The sequence below is a fragment of the Orussus abietinus genome, unplaced genomic scaffold (genome assembly GCF_000612105.2).
Source record: "Orussus abietinus isolate OABI.00-Male unplaced genomic scaffold, Oabi_2.0 scaffold485, whole genome shotgun sequence".
NCBI lineage: Eukaryota > Metazoa > Arthropoda > Insecta > Hymenoptera > Orussidae > Orussus > Orussus abietinus.
The window spans coordinates 30,752-49,241 of NW_019394742.1; the positions used below are offsets into that span (position 1 = coordinate 30,752).

General features: G+C 42.3%; 1 protein-coding gene across 1 annotated transcript in view; it reads right to left on the reverse strand.

Annotated features, from left to right (window-relative positions):
* Nucleotides 1–15,758, reverse strand: part of LOC105703422 (high mobility group protein DSP1) — a 23,579-nt gene extending 7,821 nt beyond the window's left edge. Inside the window, exons 1-3 of the mRNA XM_023433150.1 lie at nucleotides 14,822–15,758; nucleotides 7,741–7,971; nucleotides 1,319–1,485 (exon numbers count right to left, since the gene is read on the reverse strand). Of these exons, the coding sequence (XP_023288918.1) occupies nucleotides 1,319–1,485; nucleotides 7,741–7,971; nucleotides 14,822–15,430 (1,007 nt within the window). The 5' untranslated portion in view covers nucleotides 15,431–15,758. The remainder of the gene's footprint in view (nucleotides 1–1,318; nucleotides 1,486–7,740; nucleotides 7,972–14,821) is intronic.
* Nucleotides 15,759–18,490: the final 2,732 nt, after the last annotated feature.

An 18,490-nucleotide genomic window follows, 5' to 3' on the forward strand; every position in this document is an offset into this window, starting at 1 on the left:
TTTCTTTTATAATATGTTATAGTAGACTAAAAACTAAGCGACACGTATTTTTTTTATCTGCCATTAAACACTTTAAGGGGGTGAAACCACCATCCAAAGTAAGGCCTGTGAGGGGTGGCTCACCCCTTATTTTTTTTTTAATTGAGAAAATTATATTTTTCATTTCTCGTTATGAGAAAGCTTTCCAGGTGGATCAATTAAAAAATAATGTTCTTGTGGGTGGAACTGCCAAATTGCCCCTTGACGCCTTACTTTGGATGGTGGTTTCACCCCCTTAAAGTGTTTAATGGCAGATAAAAAAAAATACGTGTCGTTTAGTTTTTAATCTAGAGGTGTCTTATCTAATCTAGAGGTTTTTAATCTAGAGAGGTGTCTCAGACATTATATAAATTAATTGCTTATTGATACCCCTAATATAAGACATTTCGTGCAATATTTTCGTTGGAATATTTTCAAAACATTTATTTTGAGCTATTATTCTGACAAGGAAGGTATCCCAGGTCGATCTCTCCGATTTGATTTCTTTTATAATATGTTATAGTAGACTAAAAACTACGCGAAAGGTATTTTTTTTTTATCTGCCGTTAAACACTTTAAGGGGAGAAAACCACCATCCAAAGTAAGGTCCGTGAGGGGTGGCTCACTCCTTAATTTTTGTTTTAATTGATAAAATTATATTTTTCATTTCTCGTTATGAGAAAGCTTTTCCAAGTGGATTGGTTAAAAAATATAAATTTGTGTGAGTGAAACTGCCAAATCGCCCCTTGACATGCCTTACTTTGGATGGTGGTTTCACCCCCTTAAAGTGTTTAGTGGCAGATAAAAAAAAATTCGTGTCGTTTAATTTTTAGTCTACTATAACATATTATAAAAGAAATGAAATCGGGGAGATCGACCTAGGATACTTTCCTAGTGAGAGGTGTCTTAGACATTATATAAATTAATTGCTTATGGGTACCCCTAATATAAGACATTTTGTGTAATATTTTCGTTGCAATATTTTCAAAACATTTATTTTGAGCTATTATTCTGACAAGGAAGGTCGATCTCTCCGATTTGATTTCTTTTATAATATGTTATAATAGACTAAAAACTATGCGATACGTATTTTTTTTTAACTGCNATAAAAGAAATGAAATCGGGGAGATCGACCTGGGATACTTTCCGTGTAAGACTATTCCAAAAGGTCCCTCCCTGCCTGTTCTTTTCTCAATTTGATCGGGAACATTTAGGTTAAGTACTACAAAATAGAAACAGTAACGGATTTGAAATTTGAAAGACACGGTAAATTGTGAAAGTTGTTGAAAGTGGCACTTACAATGATCTCTTAGGGGCGTTAAGATCCTTGATGTGTTTACGTTTCTTTCCTCGGCCCGTCGTTTTTTCTCCTTTCGGCGGTGTGTAATTTTGCATTTCGGCGTCGTATCTTTTCTTGTCCTTCTCAGCCATTTCGTGAAAGCGCTTCTTCTCCTTGTCTGACATAGTCTGTAAAATAGAGAATATACATGCAATTTTCTACACAATCATTCTACCTTAATATCATTACATTATTTCAATAATTCACATGCATTTGTACGCATTATTGCTGAAGTGCTATTGTTATTACTTCAGGCATACAGGTAACCCTTCAATAACACGATAGATATGTTTTTAGAAAATGCCGTGTTGGGTGAAACCGTGTTATATGAGACTTGGAGCCAATACAAAATATATAAAGTATATAAAGCTGGAATTGCCACTTGATCACAATTCAATAAAATTTGTTGCTAATTTATTGCTATTTTATTGTACGAGAAAAAAATGTTTGCTCTTATACTTTTCTCAAAAATGGTGGCGATGTCAGCTTTATATAAAGCTAGTACTGTCACAATAAAAAACAATTATTAAGTAACATAAAAGATGTATATAAAGCTGGAATTGCCACTTTAACACAATTCAATAAAATTTGTTGCAACATTTATTGCTAATTTTTGCTATTTTATTGCACGAGAAAAAAATTGTTACTCTTGTACTTTTCCGAAAAATGGTGGCGATGTCAGCTTTATATAAAGCTAGCACTGTCACAATAAAAAACAATTATTAAGTAACATAAAATATGTATATAAAGCTGGAATTGCCACTTCAGCAATATTCAATAAAATTTGTTGCAAAATTTATTGCACGAGAAAAAGAATTGCAAAAAATTTAATTTTTTTTAAATCGTTGCAGGAACGTTCCATTCTTCGAGCAGCTGGTGACTTCTTGGTCGGTTTATAAAACCCCTAGTCGCTTAAAAAAATGACTAGCCGGATTGTACGATAAAGTATACAAAGATTTGACCATCCGGCTGCATTTTATAAAACGGCTAGGCGTTTTACTAAACGTCGGATTTACAATTTGACTGCGACATATATACACGATGATACCTAGAAGTAAGCTTCGGATAGTTTATATAAGATGTTGAAGACATTGGAGAAGTATACGAAGAATAATATAGAAAAGAATTACGAAATGCTGAATTCTACAAATTGGGTACGACACACACCCACCCACACAAACACGTACACGCGCGCGCCCAACACACACGATGATAGTTAGGAATAAACTTCAGATAGTTTATATAAGATGATGAAGTCATTGGAGAAGTATATAAAGAATAATATAGGAAGGAATTACGAAACGCTGAATTCTACAAATTGGGTACGACACACACCCACCCACACAAACACGTACACGCGCGCGCCCAACACACACGATGATAGTTAGGAATAAACTTCAGATAGTTTATATAAGATGTTGAAGACATTGGAGAAGTATATAAAGAATAATATAGGAAAGAATTACGAAACGCTGATTTTACAAATCGGGTACGACACACACTCATCACACGCACGCGCGCGCCCACCCACACACACACGATGATAGTTAGGAATAAGCTTCAGATAGTTTATATAAGATGTTGAAGACATTGGAGAAGTATATGAAGATTAATATAAGAAAGGCTAATATAGGAAAGAATTGCAAAACGCCGGATTTTACAATCTGGCTACGCCATATATGTATGGTGATACCTAGGAATAAGCCTCGGATACATTATATGAGATACTGAAGACATTGGAGAAGTATATAAAGAATAATATAAGAAGGAATTACGAAACGCTGAATTTTACAAATTGGGTACGACACACACTCACCCGCACAAGCGCGCGCGTCCACCCACACATACATGATGATAGTTAGGAATAAGCTTCAGATAGTTTATATAATATGTTGAAGACATTGGAGAAGTATATGAAGAATAATATAGGAAAGAATTACGAAAAACTGAATTCTACAAATTGGGTACGACACACACCCACCCACACATACACGCACATGCGCGCGCGCGCCCAACACACACGATGATAGTTAGGAATAAAGTTCAGACAGTTTATATAAGATGTTGAAGACATTGAAGAAGTATGTAAAGAGTAATATAGGAAAGGCGAAAAATGATTTCTTGAAGGAGAGAAAGAAGAAAAAAGAATAAGGTGTGAGCACACGAAAGCGAAAGAGTTGAGTAAGCAAGAATAGCGTCATTTGGGCTTCTAGGTTATGCAGTACATGGTTCTCCAAGAATCTAATAAACCCGACTGCTAAAGTCAGAGAATATTTAAAACAATTTTGGGAGTAACGGAACAGTTTAAGATAGGGAAATTGAACAGAAAAAGTGTACTTAGTAAGTGGCGTTGTAAAGTCGACGTTGGCATAGGAGTTTGAGGTATGGGGTAGGTAGAAACAGAGGAAATATGTACTTATGGGAATAGTTTACGAAAATGGTATGCAATTGTAGATAAATACATGTATACAAGGCGAATGGAGTCTGGTACACATATGCAGAATCTGAAGTCTAGAAAGCAAACAAATAATTACATACATGCAAAAGTCTCAGAGGAGAGCTAACAAGGAAGGTATCCCATATTTCATTTTGTTTGCCCACCCCTAAAGGGGTGAATCGCCACCCTTAGTACTGATCGCAGGACAGAAACATGAAAAACATGGAAGAATCGAACTATTTCTTGCGTGGGAATTAATTGCTAATTAATTGCTTCGAGAGGAACCTAATTACCAATTTTTAGCACAACCCCTAAGATGGTAAACCAACCCCTCTTATGTCACCCCAGCATGCAAACAATTCGAAATTAGGTTCTTCTCGGAGCAATTAATTAGCAATTAATTCCCACGCAAAGAAATAGTTCTATTCTTCCATGTTTTTCATGTTTCTGTCCTGCGATCAGTACTAAGGGTGGCGATTCACCCCTTTAGGGGTGGGCAAAAAAAATTGAAATATGGTTTTCCTGCAGGCAATTAATTAGCAATAAATTCTGGTATATAATTAATTGATGAACATTTACATAATAATTTTTTTTTATTGTGGAAGTGCTAGCTTTATATAAAGCTGACATCGCCACCATTTCTCGGACAAGTATAAGAGCCAAACATCTTTTTTCTTGTTTAGTATAATAGCAATAAATTTTGCAACAAATTGTATTGAATTATGCTAAAGTGGCAATTCCAGCTTTATATACATACACGGATCGGATGTGGGTAAATCGACCTTTAGAGTTCATCTGAAAAAATATAAACACTAAATGATTTCTTCTAAATATTCTAACTTGTCTGAACTAAAAAGAAATGTATAAAGAAGAATGAAAGTAGCATGCGCAAATGCTCACGCAAATGTATATTAGAAGACGAAAGCAGAAAGAGGAGAAAGAAAAGGAGCTTTCAAGAAGTGAAGCGATGCCGGACATTTTCAAGTTGCATTCACTTTGAAAATAGTTTACACGTCAATTAGAAAAGAATTAAAGACTTTCAGAGAATAATTTTATGATATTACGTATACACTGGGAGACATCAATGCCCTCCAATCCTGCACAAGCGATGCCGTATCTGCAGGGGAGGCATTCATGTCCACCATCGTACACTGGGAGACATCAATGCCCTCCAATCCTGCACAAGCGATGCCGTATCTGCAGGGGAGGCATTCATGTCCACCATCGTACATGGAACTAGAACTATTAATTTATACCCAACAATTCTTTCTGGATATTTGACTTGAAAAGGAAATGTACCAAAAATAAAAATCGCAATTCAAAGATTTTAAATTATAAAAGGATAATATTAATCATAAAAGAATCCACGATATCGTTAACCTGAACACGATGAAGAGTATAGAACGTTCCGAAAAGGATATAGAGATAGAAAATTCTAACTTCAATATTTATTCGCTCTAATGTTGCCGTTACATTTATATATATTAATTTTAAGTTTATCATATCTTGAAAGAATTGTGGTCCAACTGACGCCCAACTCTGGTTGCAGTCTGTAACCAAGGTTGGCATCTAAAAAAAAGTCTCAACCAACTTCGATAGTTGTATAAGATGGAGTTTCTTCTAGTCGTACACGGAGAAAAATGAATTATCAGAATTTCTTGAATTTCTAGCAATCATTCCCATATCGTATGGTAATTCAGGGAGATGGGGTTGCCTGGTAATACTTCGTTAGAGACTGTTTCAGTCATTACTATGCTCGTTTAGTAACTTCTTAACGTAGATCGGTATCTTTTAGGTATCGATCGAAAACAGGAAATGAAACGAATACGTTGCTCAGCATCGTGTCCTGGACTGTATAGTAATTGCCACCAAATATTGAATTGGGAACTAAGTGATTGCGGATTTTTTAATACCATCTATCGACAGAATCTGCGATCGTTTAGTTGCCAAGCCAATAGGGATGTTGGAATCAACTATCTCCAAATTCTAACTTCCATTGTATCAATTCTTTATCGTTGTTGCTATACCGCCCTGGACTGTATAGTATAGTAATAACTACCAATCATTTAGTTGCCAAGCCAGTAGATGGCTGGAATCAACTATCCCCAAATCCTAATTTTCATTGTATCAATTGTTTATCGTTGTTGCCATACCGCCCTGGACTGTATAGTATAGTAATAACTACCAATCATTTAGATGCCAAGCCAGTAGATGGCTGGAATCAACTATCCCCAAATCCTAATTTTCATTGTATCAATTGTTTATCGTTGTTGCCATACCGCCCTGGACTGTATAGTATAGTAATAACTACCAATCATTTAGATGCCAAGCCAGTAGATGGCTGGAATCAACTATCCCCAAATCCTAATTTTCATTGCATCAATTCTTCGTAATTACCACCAAATATTGGGTTGGGAACTAAGTGATTGCGGATTTTTTAATACCATCTATCGACAGAATCTGCGATCGTTTAGTTGCCAAGTCAATAGGGATGTTGGAATCAACTATCTCCAAATTCTAACTTCCATTGTATCAATTCTTTATCGTTGTTGCTATACCGCCCTGGACTGTATATAGTAATTACCACCAAATATTGGATTAGGAAGAAAGTGATTGCGGGTTTTTCAATACCATCTATCAATAAAATCCGCAATCATTTAGTTGCCAAGCCAATAGAAAGCTGGAATCAACTATCTCCAAATTCTAATTTTCATTGTATCAATTCTTTATAGAGTTTATAGATTACCAGAGTGTTCTAAATTGTCTTAAAATTATCCTGACCCTTTCGATTCTCATATCAGAGCCTTCGATAATTGTAGACTGATCGAAATATGATAGCTCGACGCCATTTTGGTTCTGGTCTGGGCTGAATTACAACATTCTTTTAAAAAATCCAAATTTTGAATGTATCAGGACAATTCTTAGACGATCAGGAGTGATGTGTCAAAGTTGTTGACAGTTTGGTCTAATACCCTTAAAAAAAAGTGTTGTATTCGAATCGACTGATTTGAAGGGGGTCTCCCTTCACCTTAAGGTGAAGTGAAACACGTCGAGGAACTTGATCGACATCGATAAAGAAGATTTTTCTAAATGCCTACGTTGCCGAGTTATATTGGGTATTGTACCAAATGGCATACTCCACCTGTCGTTTTCGTATGATAATTATAAAGAAATCGAAGTAAAACTCCAGAAATCCTCTGGATTCGTGCTTTCTGGGGCCCTAATTTACTGCAGAGGGACCCTCTGCGCCATCTGTGATATCCAGGTGAATTAAATTTTCCCTCCGAGACCTCGTATTCCCATCGTTTTGCACAGAAGCGCATACAACACTTTTTTTTGCCCTTATCTTGTTCAAATGCGAGTTTATCAATTACCAGAGTGTTCTAAATTGTCTTAAAATTATCCTGACCCTTTCGATTCTCATATCAGAGCCTTCGATAATTGTATACTGATCGAAAAATGAGAGCTCGACGCCATTTTTTTTCTGGTCTGGGCTGAATTAAAACATTCTTTTAAAAAATCCAAATTTTGTATGTATCTGGACAATTCTTAGACGATCAGGAGTGATGTGTCAAAGTTTTGGACAGTTTGGTCCAATACCCTTAAAAAAAAAGTGTTGTATTCGAATCGACTGATTTGAAGGGGGTCTCCCTTCACCTTAAGAACGATCCATTCCACAATGTTTTCCTTTTGCCATACGCTATAGTAAAGAATCCTCGAATGTCCGAAACATTTTTCCCCCGTGTACAGAGGAGGTTTAAATGAAACACCCCATCCATGAGATTTATAAAAATGTACACTTTTTGCAACGTCGAGAAGGTAAAGCAATTACAAAGGTAATTTTAAGCGGTAAAGAAAGGATGCAAGAATTTCTGTAAAAGGAGACAAAAGTAGGAGGGACGATAAGTGAGAATCGAAGCAACAACGTAAGAATAGGATACTTTACCTTCCACCTCATAGCGCATTTTCTGGAGAACTCCTGGAAGACGATTCTCTCTTCGGGGTGTTTCTTCTTATGCTCTTGGCGGCATGTCTGAACGAAGAAAGCATATGCGGTCATCCGTCCCCTCGGCTTTGCGTCGGTCGCCTTTCCCCTCGGCATGTTCTCTCGCTGCAGACTTTGAGCGTTATTTTGTTGAAGATTATTTTGCTGCTGCGGCAGCTGCTGTATCTGATGCTGCAATCAAATCGGAATAATATATCACTTGTGTATTCGCTGGCGCAGAATTTGTGCACATTGACAATATTGTATGTATGTACCGTAGGCACCCCCACATCGAAAATATGGAATGAAACCTATGGGGGAATTTAGTGATTTTTTAGTGCTATTTTGGTGCTACAACCTCGATTTTAGATGTATGTACAGTAGGCACCCCCACATCGGAAATATGGAATGAAACCTATTGGGGAATTTAGTGATTTTTTAGTGCTATTTTAGTGCTACAACCTCGATTTTAGTGCTCCACCCCTTATACCGAAAATAGGTGGGGGTGCTGAGTGAACGTTCACTCAGCACCCCCACCTATTTTTGGGTATCCAAGACAGAAAAGGTAGAAATATCAAAATTTGCACGTTCTCTTTTCGCATTATTTTGGTGCTATTTATGTGCTCTGTGGATACCCAAGATATCCTTAAAGCACTTAAACAACACCAAAATAATGCAAGAGAAGAACGTACAAAATGTGTTATTATTTCTACCTTTTCTATCTTGGCGCTTATACGATCGGGGGTAGTTTTAGCGTGAAAGGGATGATGTTTCGATTCCGTCTCTTAGGTATTCCTAAAGCACTTGAATAGAACCAAAATAATTCTAGAAGAGAACACGCAAAATGTTACTATTTCTACCTCTTCTCTCTTGGCGCTTATACGATCAGGGGTAGTTTTGGGGTAAAAGGGGTGATGTTTCGATTCCGTCTCTTAGGTATTCCTAAAGCACTTAAATAGAACCAAAATAATTCTAGAAGAGAACACGCAAAATGTTACTATTTCTACCTCTTCTCTCTTGGCCCTTATACGATCGGGGGTAGTTTTGGGGTGAAAGGGGTGATGTTTCGGATCCGGCTCTTGGGTATCTCTAGAGCACTAAAATAGCACTAAAATACTGCATACTCGTTTTTTCCGTGAATCTTTCCCTTAACGTAGTATGCACTGTGGGGGTGCTTAGTGAACGTTTACTCAGTACCACCACCGATGTTCGGTATAAGGGGCGGAGCACTAAAATCGAGGTTGTAGCACTAAAATAGCACTAAAATAGCACTAAAATAGCACTAAAATAGCACTAAAAAAGCACTAAATTCTCCAATAGGTTTCATTTCATATTTTCGATGTGGGGGTGCCTACTGTACATACATCAATATTGTAGCATATATATAGGGGATAGGTCCCGGAACGGACGGTGGGGCACTTGATGTACATAAAGCTGGCATTGCCACTTAAGCACAACTCAATAAAATTTGTTGCAGAATTTATTGCTATTTTATTGCACAACAAAAAATGTATTCCTCTGAAACTGAGGCGATGCCAGTTTTATATTAAGCTGGCATTGCCACATTATAAAAACAATAAAACAGAAAATGTTGATAATCGACATATACGCCTGAATTTATTGCTAATTAATTGTTCCCAAAAAAACCAAACTTCGATTTTTTTACTCACTCCTAAAGGGGTATGTCACTACCCCTAGTGCCGGTAGCAGCAAGGCAACATGAAAACGGTGAGAAAAGACTAATTTCCTCAAAGGAGATTTCATTGCTAATTAATTGCTCCTAGAAGAACCCAATTTTTGCAGAATTTTTTGCACAACCCCTAAGGCGATATTCCAACCCTTAAGGTGAAGTGAAACACGTCGAGGAACTTGATCAACGTCGATAAAGACGATTTTTCTAAATGTCTACGTTGCCGACGTTCGTCTTTATATCGACAGCTGTATCGAATTATATTGGGTATTGTACCAAATGGCATTCTCGGCCTGTCGTTTTCGTACAGTAATTATAAAGAAATCTAAGTAAAACTCCAGAAATCCTCTGGATTCATGCTTTCTGGGGCCCTAATTGACTGCGGAGGGACCCCCTGCGCCATCTGTGATTTCCAGATCAATTAAATTTTCACTCCGAGACCTCGTATTCCCATCGTTTTAGCAAAGAAGCGCATACAACACTTTTTTTGCCTTTATCCCGTTCAAATGCGAGTTTATCGATTACCAGAGTGTTCTAAATTGTCGTAAAATTCTCCCGACCCTTTCGATTCTCATATCAGAACCTTCGATAATTGTATATTGATCGAAATATGAGAGCCCGACGCCATTTTGGTTCTGGTCTGGGCTGAGTTACAAAATTTTGTTAAGAAATCCAAATTTTGAATGTGTCAGGACTATTCTTATTGTTAGATGATCAGGATTGATGTGTCAAAGTTTCGGACAGTTTGGTCTAATACCCTTAAAAAACCTCCTTGGGAGGGTGTAGCATTTCTGGACAATATTGTGTTTTCACTGTCCTTATACAGAATACGTTTATACCAAGTTTCGTTGAAATCCCTCCATTGCTTCTACGAAAATTGTTATAAAAATCGAATTTTCGCCAAACTTTGGGGGGTTGTTTCACCCCTTAAATGTGGACCATTGCAGATATAAAAAAACACGTGTCTCTTAGATTTGTGTGTTCTTCAACATATATGAAAATCAATAAGATCGGGGGCGGACACTTGGGAATGTTTCCTTGTTAGATGATCAGGATTGATGTGTCAAAGTTTCGGACAGTTTGGTCTAATACCCTTAAAAAAAAGTGTTGTATTCGAATCGACTGATTTGAAGGGGGTTTCACTTAACCTTAAATGGTTTTAACTGAAAAAAAAAATATCAAGAAACTCACTAGAGTTTCGAGGCAAATACATTTGAGCGAGAAACTAGAAATACAGCATGTTGAGCAAAACGCGCCTTGTGTGCTTGAACTTGAGTGAGATGAGTATTTTTTTTATTTATTTATTAAAGTACCCCGCAGAAAATATTTCTACTGGCATTTTTATAAACCCGGTATAATTGACTGAATTTTACCCTATTTTAATGAAAATTTCGTTAGGTAAGTGATGTAATAAATTCCAAGAAAAATTAGGATAAAATCTATTTAAAAATCAACTAACAAGGGAGATTGCCCACCTTGGAAATTAAACAAATTTTGAAGTATACGTAGTTTTCTACGTGTATATTACGTATACTACATGACCTAGGGGGAGACAGAGGTCAATTGTAACAATTTTTACATTTTTAATTCTGTAATTGGCAGGAACGGATTTTCTCGATTGAAACTGGGTACATATATTAACCGAATTTTCTACTAAAATATGATTTAGGTTTTATCATTATACAAATTCATGAAAAATTGGCGTATATATACGTATAATACGTCCCTAGTTAACCACGCGAGCGCGCAGTATATTACGCCCTTCTATTTCTAAGTAGAAAATAATAACTCCAGTTAGAAATTTAATATGAAACAGTGTTAAGTCGAAAGAATTTTAAACACAAGTGTCAAACAAATTTGAAAAGAATTGAAATTTCATGAGTTTCAGGACCTTCCTTATAGTCTCCCTATTCACGTTGTAAAGTTTCAAACTATTCGGTAAATCGAGTTGGGAGAAAAGCTTCATAAACAAAACATCTTCGAGGCCACTTTCACATCACCTTAATGCCCGATGGTATCGAAATTTTTAACCGTTGTGACCGAGTCGAAAAAGAAACAAAATGGACGCACGGACCTTCACATTACTTCAGACGTAGAGGATATATTCGCAAAGAGCATCCAAAATATTTCATTCCATATCTTCTTTGGTCAGAAAGACAGGTTATTCCACACGTTCCTATTTGGGTCATCAGGGCATCTTGCGCCACTGCCAATTTTAACCGAGTGGATCACAAAATCATGACCAGGGGCCGAGAAAGAACTCCCCCTTCAATTCAACATTAAGGTGAAGTGAAACACGTCGAGGAACTTGATCGACGTCGATAAAGAAGATTTTTCTAAATGCCTACACTGCCGACGTTCGTTTTTATATTGACAGCTGGGTCGGATTATATTGGGCATTGTACCAAAAAGCATACGCCCCCTGTCGTTTCGGACAATAATTATAATGAAATCGATGTAAAATTCCAGAAATCCTCTGAATTCATGCTTTCTGGGGCCCCAATTGACTGCAGAGGGACCCCCTGCGCCATCTATGATTTACAGGTCAATTAAATTTTCACTCCGAGACCTCGTATTCCCATCGTTTTAGCATAGAAGCGCATAAAACACTTTTTTTTTCCTTTATCCCGTTCAAATGCGAGTTTCTCGATTACCAGAGTGTTCTAAATTGTCGTAAAATTGTCCTGACCATTTTGTTTCTCACATCAGAGCTTTGGATAATTGTGTATTAATCGAAATATGAGAGTTCGACGCCATTTTGGTTTTAGTCTGGGCTGAGGTAAACAATTTTTCTTAAAAAATCCAAATTTTGAATGTGTCAGGACAATTCTTAGATGATCAGGAGTGATGTATCAAAGTTTCGGACAGTTTGGTCCAATACCCTTAAAAAAAAAGTGTATTATTCGAATCGACTGATTTGAAGAGGATTTTACTTCACGTTAAGGTGAAGTGAAACGCGTTGAGGAGCTTGATCGACGTCGATAGATTACCAGAGTGTTATAAATTGTCATAAAATTGTCCTGACCCTTTTGTTTCTCACATCAGAGCCTTCGATAATTGTATATTAATCGAAATATGAGAGCTCGACGCCATTTTGGTTCTGATCTGGGCTGAGTTAAAAAATTCTTTTGAAAAATCCAAATTTTGAATGTGTCAGGACAATTCTTAGATGATCAATGTGTCAAAGTTTCGGACAGTTTGGTGTAATACCCTTAAAAAAAAAGTATTGTATTCGAATCGACTGATTTGAAGAGGGTTTCGCTTCACCTTAAAATCCAGCAATCGGGATTAGCCATCACGTTTTCCATTAATTAAGGGGATGTGAAGGTGGCATCCGAGGAGTCAATCGTTTATAAAATTTTTCTACGAACTGGATGTCTCAAATCGTTTCATACTTTAAAACGAATACGGAGACCCTAGGGTAGGATCTGAAACTCTCGAAATGTCATTTTTTATAAACGATTTTTAAAATACCTATAAACAAATTTGAAAATAATTGAAATTTCATGAGTGTCAGGACCTTCCTTATAGTCTTCCTATTCACGTTGTCAAGTTTCAAACTATTCGGTAAACCGAGTTGGGAGAAAAGTTTCACAAACAAAGCCTCTTCGACGTCACTTTCACATCACCTTAAGGAGACAAAGCAATCGTCAAGACCGATGACTGGAAATAGTCATTTTTAAGCCGGCATAAGACGCAAATAAGCTCAAAACGGGGCTAAATGTCGAATGATTCCAGTCGGACAATTGTCAGGTGTAGTCCATGACGGGTGCGTGCGCGCGCGCGCGCGAGAGAGGAAGAGAGAAAGAGGGAGAAACGAACGGATGACGAGGGGTAGAGGGGGGGTGCGTGTGTACAACGGCGACACCGAAATCAATAGCGAGAGAAGCACAGGAGGGGTATATGCATAGGGATCGAGTGTCAAAAAATGTCGGTAGAAAAGAAAAAAAACAAGGAAAAAATAGGAAAAATAGGAAAAGAAGGAAAAACGTGTACGCAAAGAGAAAGGACGTATTTCTGGGATCCCTCTCTCTCGCGGCATAAATGTGGTTACGATACCATCGTGCTGGCAGTCCGCTGGCAAAGATGGTGCACCGATCCTGGGCAAGGTTCCCTCTCGGGTAGAAGGAGACCCGGAGAGTTCATGGAGAGAGGTCGAGGCTCCTCGTTCGTCGCTCGGTCGGCGGACTCGCGGAGCGCTGAACGTAGAGGGCGCGGACCGCTCGTGCGCGACTCTCCCTCTCTCCCTCCCTCCCCTTTCGCCGGTTCACTCGCTCTCTCCCTATCTCTTTCTCCCTCGCTCCCCGGCCATGGTTCCCGGAGCGGGCGCTATGGCCTTCGCCCTCGAGGGGTAGAGAGATAACCGACGGGAAAACCGGGAAAGAACCGAATTCCGGCTGCTCTTCCCAAAATCGGGAAAGAACCGAACTCCGGTTGCTCTTCCCAAAACTGGGAAAGAACCGAACTCCGGTTGCTCTTCCCGAAATCGGGAGAGAACCAAACTCCGGTTACTCTTCCCGAAATCGGGAGAGAACCGAACTCCGGCTGCTCTTCCCGAAACTGGGAAAGAACCGAACTCCGGTTGCTCTTCCCAAAACCGAGAGAGAACCGAACTCCGGTTGCTCTTCCCAAAATCGGGAGAGAACCAAACTCCGGTTGCTCTTCCCGAAACCGGGAGAGAACCAAACTCCGGTTACTCTTCCCAAAATCGGGAGAGAACCAAACTCCAGCTACTCTTCCCAAACCCGGGAGAGAACCGAACTCCAGCTACTCTTCCCAAACCCGGGAGAGAACCGAACTCCGGTTGCTCTTCCCAAAATCGGGAAAGAACCGAACTCCAGCTGCTCTTCCAAAAATCGGGATAGAACCGAACTCCGGTTGCTCTTCCCAAACCCGGGAAAGAACCGAACTCCAGCTACTCTTTCCAAACCCGGGAGAGAACCGAACTCCAGCTACTCTTCCCAAACCCAGGAGAGAACCGAACTCCGGCTGCTCTTCCCAAACCCAGGAGAGAACCGAACTCCAGCTACTCCTCCCAAACCCGGGAAAGAACCGAATTCCGGCTACTCTTCCCGATCGACCCGGCAGAGGCGCACGGGTCGAGGGCGAAATCGAGCACGGCTCCTCGGTTCCTCGACTCCTCGGCGACAACGCGCAACTACGCGCGACAGGGACGAGCGTTTCTCAACGCCAGGACGGCAGAGCAGGAGGGGCCCCGCGTCCCGCGGAGGGTAAGGAGGGTGACGGAAAAAGCGGATCGTTGGCGGTGGTGGGGCAGGGCGCGCTACGACGGAGCGACGGCCCAACGGGTAGGGGGGAGGAGGAAAGGGGGATTTCGATCTCCAAACGTACCGGGGACATAACGGGGGGCGTGGACGTTTGCGTAGTAATGGGCGATAGGTGTTGCTGCTGCTGTCCCTGCTGCTGCTGTTGCTGCTGCAACTGCTGCTGGTGCATGTTGTTTTGGCCGGCGTCCATGACGCCGCCGGGGTACCACCACTGAACGCCCGGTGGGGCGGTAGGGGCGCCTCCCCCCCCGCCCCCACCCCCGGATGCCCCGAGTCTGTAGTCGTAACCTCCCCGCATACACGAGCCTACCGGCGTCGACGTCGAGACGCTCGACTGTGTCCCCGTCGTCGCTGGGTTTTGGAAGCTGGAGGCCATTTTGTAGGAGAAGAGCTGCTGCGTCGCCGCGGCGGTGCTCCGGACGATCTCCTGGTGGTGCGGCGACAGCTGTTGCTGCGGCGACTGTTGATTCATCAGGTGCTGATGATGATTCTGCTGCTGCTGTTGCTGTTGCTGCTGCTGCTGCTGCTGTTGCTGCTGTTGCTGCTGCTGCTGCTGTTCCGGGGAGACGGCGTTAAGGCCCGAAGGCCACCAGACGGGACCGGCGTTACCGTCTTCGCGGCTTTGCGGGCTCGCAGTGGCCCAACCACCGGCAACGCGATGGTGCTCCGACATGTCACAGGTCACCCGACGTGATCCGTTCCCGCGTCAGAGTAGCCGGCGCGCTATGCCGAGGACCGAGCCCAGGAATCTCCGCCACACTCGCGGCAACGACACCCCACGGCACGCACACGCGTCGACCTCTCTGTCACATCCGTAAGGGGCCCCTCTCCGGTACGCACCCGCGTGTACCTAGCTCGTAGCTCTCGCGGGCCCCCGACAACCCCGCGAGCTCCACCGTTCACTCCTTTCCCCTTCTTTCTCTCTCTCCCTCTCTCTCTCTTTCTCCCGCCTTTTTCTCGCTCCCCCTTCCTCTCCGGGAATATCACGCTATCGTTCTCCTATCGTCCGCTCTCTCTCTCCCTTATGTATATATATNTATATATGTATATATATATACACACACACGGCCAGAAGGAGAGGCGACGGGCAAACGTCCGGATCTACCGGCGACGGTGGTTCGCGCACCCCGCAGCCGAGCCCGGAGCTCGCCCACCGGTGCCACTCTACCGCACCCGACGTACACGCCGGATACACGCCGGATACACCCCGGATACCTGACGGATATCACTGGCCGGCAGATGGCCCGACGCGTCCAAGGCCCGCGGGCGTCCACACGCGTTTCGTTTTTCCCGGTCTCCGTCTATACGCGGAGATATGTACGTTACGTTGGGATGCGGCCTCTACTCGACGCGCTTAGCTCCAACGTTCGTTAGGTTCGCTCGGGGGCGGGCGGGCGGCAGGGGAGGGGAGGGACTCCCCCTCGGCGGCGTGCCCCTTCCACTCGACGGGCGATCGCCTCTCTCCGTCGCGCTCGGGACCTTTTCCAATTCGGTAGGACCGTCTCGCTTCCTCGCGCGTCGTCGCCTTCTTTCTCTTTCGCTCCGGGTCTCGGTCGGTACGCGTACGTCCGCGTCTCCCGGTATCCTCCCTCTCGCTCGCTCTATGCCTCCCCGGCCCCCGCGGAGCGCTCTCCCTCTCGCTCGCGCATCACTCGGGGCGCCTCTGGCCGTCTCTTTCGCGCGCGTGCGCGCTGCTCCGCGTCGGGTCCGTTTTACCGCGCAGCCGGCGCAAGTCCCTTCCCCGCCGCCCCCGGCTGGCCTTAGGTTCTTTCCTTCTCTCTCTCTCGCTCTCTCGCTCTCTCGCTCGGCCTCTCCCTCGCTCCCTCTTCCTCTCTCTCGCTCTATCTCTCTCTCCGGCCGCCGCAACGCCACGCCGCGCTGAGGCACGTCGACGTCTCCGCGACGCGTGTCACTCTCTCTTCCGAACGTTAATGACGCACGTGCGCCTCCGCACTGGTACTCTTCCCGGTACGCGTCGTTCGCGCCACGCCTGCCCACTAAGCCGAATACCGCGAGAGCCGACGCGCACGAGACAACGTCAAAGGAAACCTCCGGTATCCTTCGGTACGATTCACACGGATGTGCCGCGCACACGAGTTAGCCTGCCGGACGGACCGGCTGGGCCTCTTTCTCTCTCTCTCTCTCGCTCTCTCCTGCGCGCCCTTCTCGGGCGACGGGGCCTCGCTCCGTCTCTCTTCCGCCTCTCTGGCGCAGTCTTCCTTCCAACCGACGCGGCGCGCGGGCGGCGTTGCCGGCTCGCGCTCTCGTTCGGCCGCTCCACAAAGGAGTGCGCGGCCCGCTCGGCCAATCGCGGCGCCCCGCTCGCCCGGCGGGGATGGCGGGAGACCGCCATCGCCGCCGCGGCTCGGAGAGATCGCGCAACGTCGCCTTCCGCCTGCTGGGAATCCGGGCGGACCGATCCGAACTTGGCCGAAGCCGACGCCGATGGCCGCTCGCCGCTGCCAAAGCGCCGCGCAGTCGCGGTAGAGGGGCGGACCGAACCCTTCTCTACCCTTGAAACTCTCGAGGTCAACTTTTAGGTAGAGGTTTCCTTGCCGCGCGTTTTTCTCGCCGTTCCTCTTTTCGCCCTCCCGCCGACCCGTGGTCGCGCTCTACAGACGCGACGGGAAAGAGCTTTTACTTCGCGAGCTGGATACTCTTCCCGCGTTGCCACTTCCTGCTTTTACCGACTTGGGCACTTTCTTTCCCTAGCGGTTTCCACGCTCCTACGATATGAGCCAACGGACGCGATTCTACGCCGTCTTTTCATTATTCGCTTTTGGAAACATTCTTAACATATTTATCGATTATAAGTGTACCATTTTGCTTTTTCGCTAAATTGAAAGAATTCATGAATTAGTGGATTTAGGGACGTACGTAGACATCTTAAAGACTGGATTTTGTAAATTACTATTGCAAATAATTTCATATAACGTATGACGGCGTCCATGATAATGATGAAAACCATTGGAAGTGGAGCTCATCAATGTGCGATTTTATATAAAACGGAATATTAAAAATGGAAAGAATTTAAGAATTAATGGATTTATGTACATACGTAGACATCTTAAAGACTTAATTTTGTAAATTACTATTGCAAATAATTTCAATAGAATGTATGACGACGACCATGATAATGATGAAAACCATTGGAAGTGCAGCTCATCAATGTGCGATTTTATATAAAACGGAATATTAAAAATGGAAAGAATTTAAGAATTAATGGATTTATGTACATACGTAGATATCTTAAAGACTTGATTTTGTAAATTACTCCTGCAAATAATTTCAATACAACGTACGACGACGTCCTTGACAATGTTGAAAACCATTGGAAGTGGAGCTCATCAATGTGCGATTTTATATAAAACGAAATATTAAAAATGGAAAGAATTTAAGAATTAATGGATTTATGTACATACGTAGACATCTTAAAGACTTAATTTTGTAAATTACTCCTGCAAATTATTCCAATATAACGTATGACGCCGTCCTTCACAATGTTGCAAACCATTGGAAGTGCAGCTCATCGATGTGCCATATTACATAAAACGAAATATTAAAAATTCCCGCGTTTTCAAAAGTAAACCATAATTTTTCTTCACAAAATTGAAAGAATTCAAGAATTAATGGATTTATGTACATACCTAGACATCTTAAAGTCTTAATTTTGCAAATTACTCCTGCAAATAATTTTAATACTACGTATGACGACGTCCATGATAATGATGAA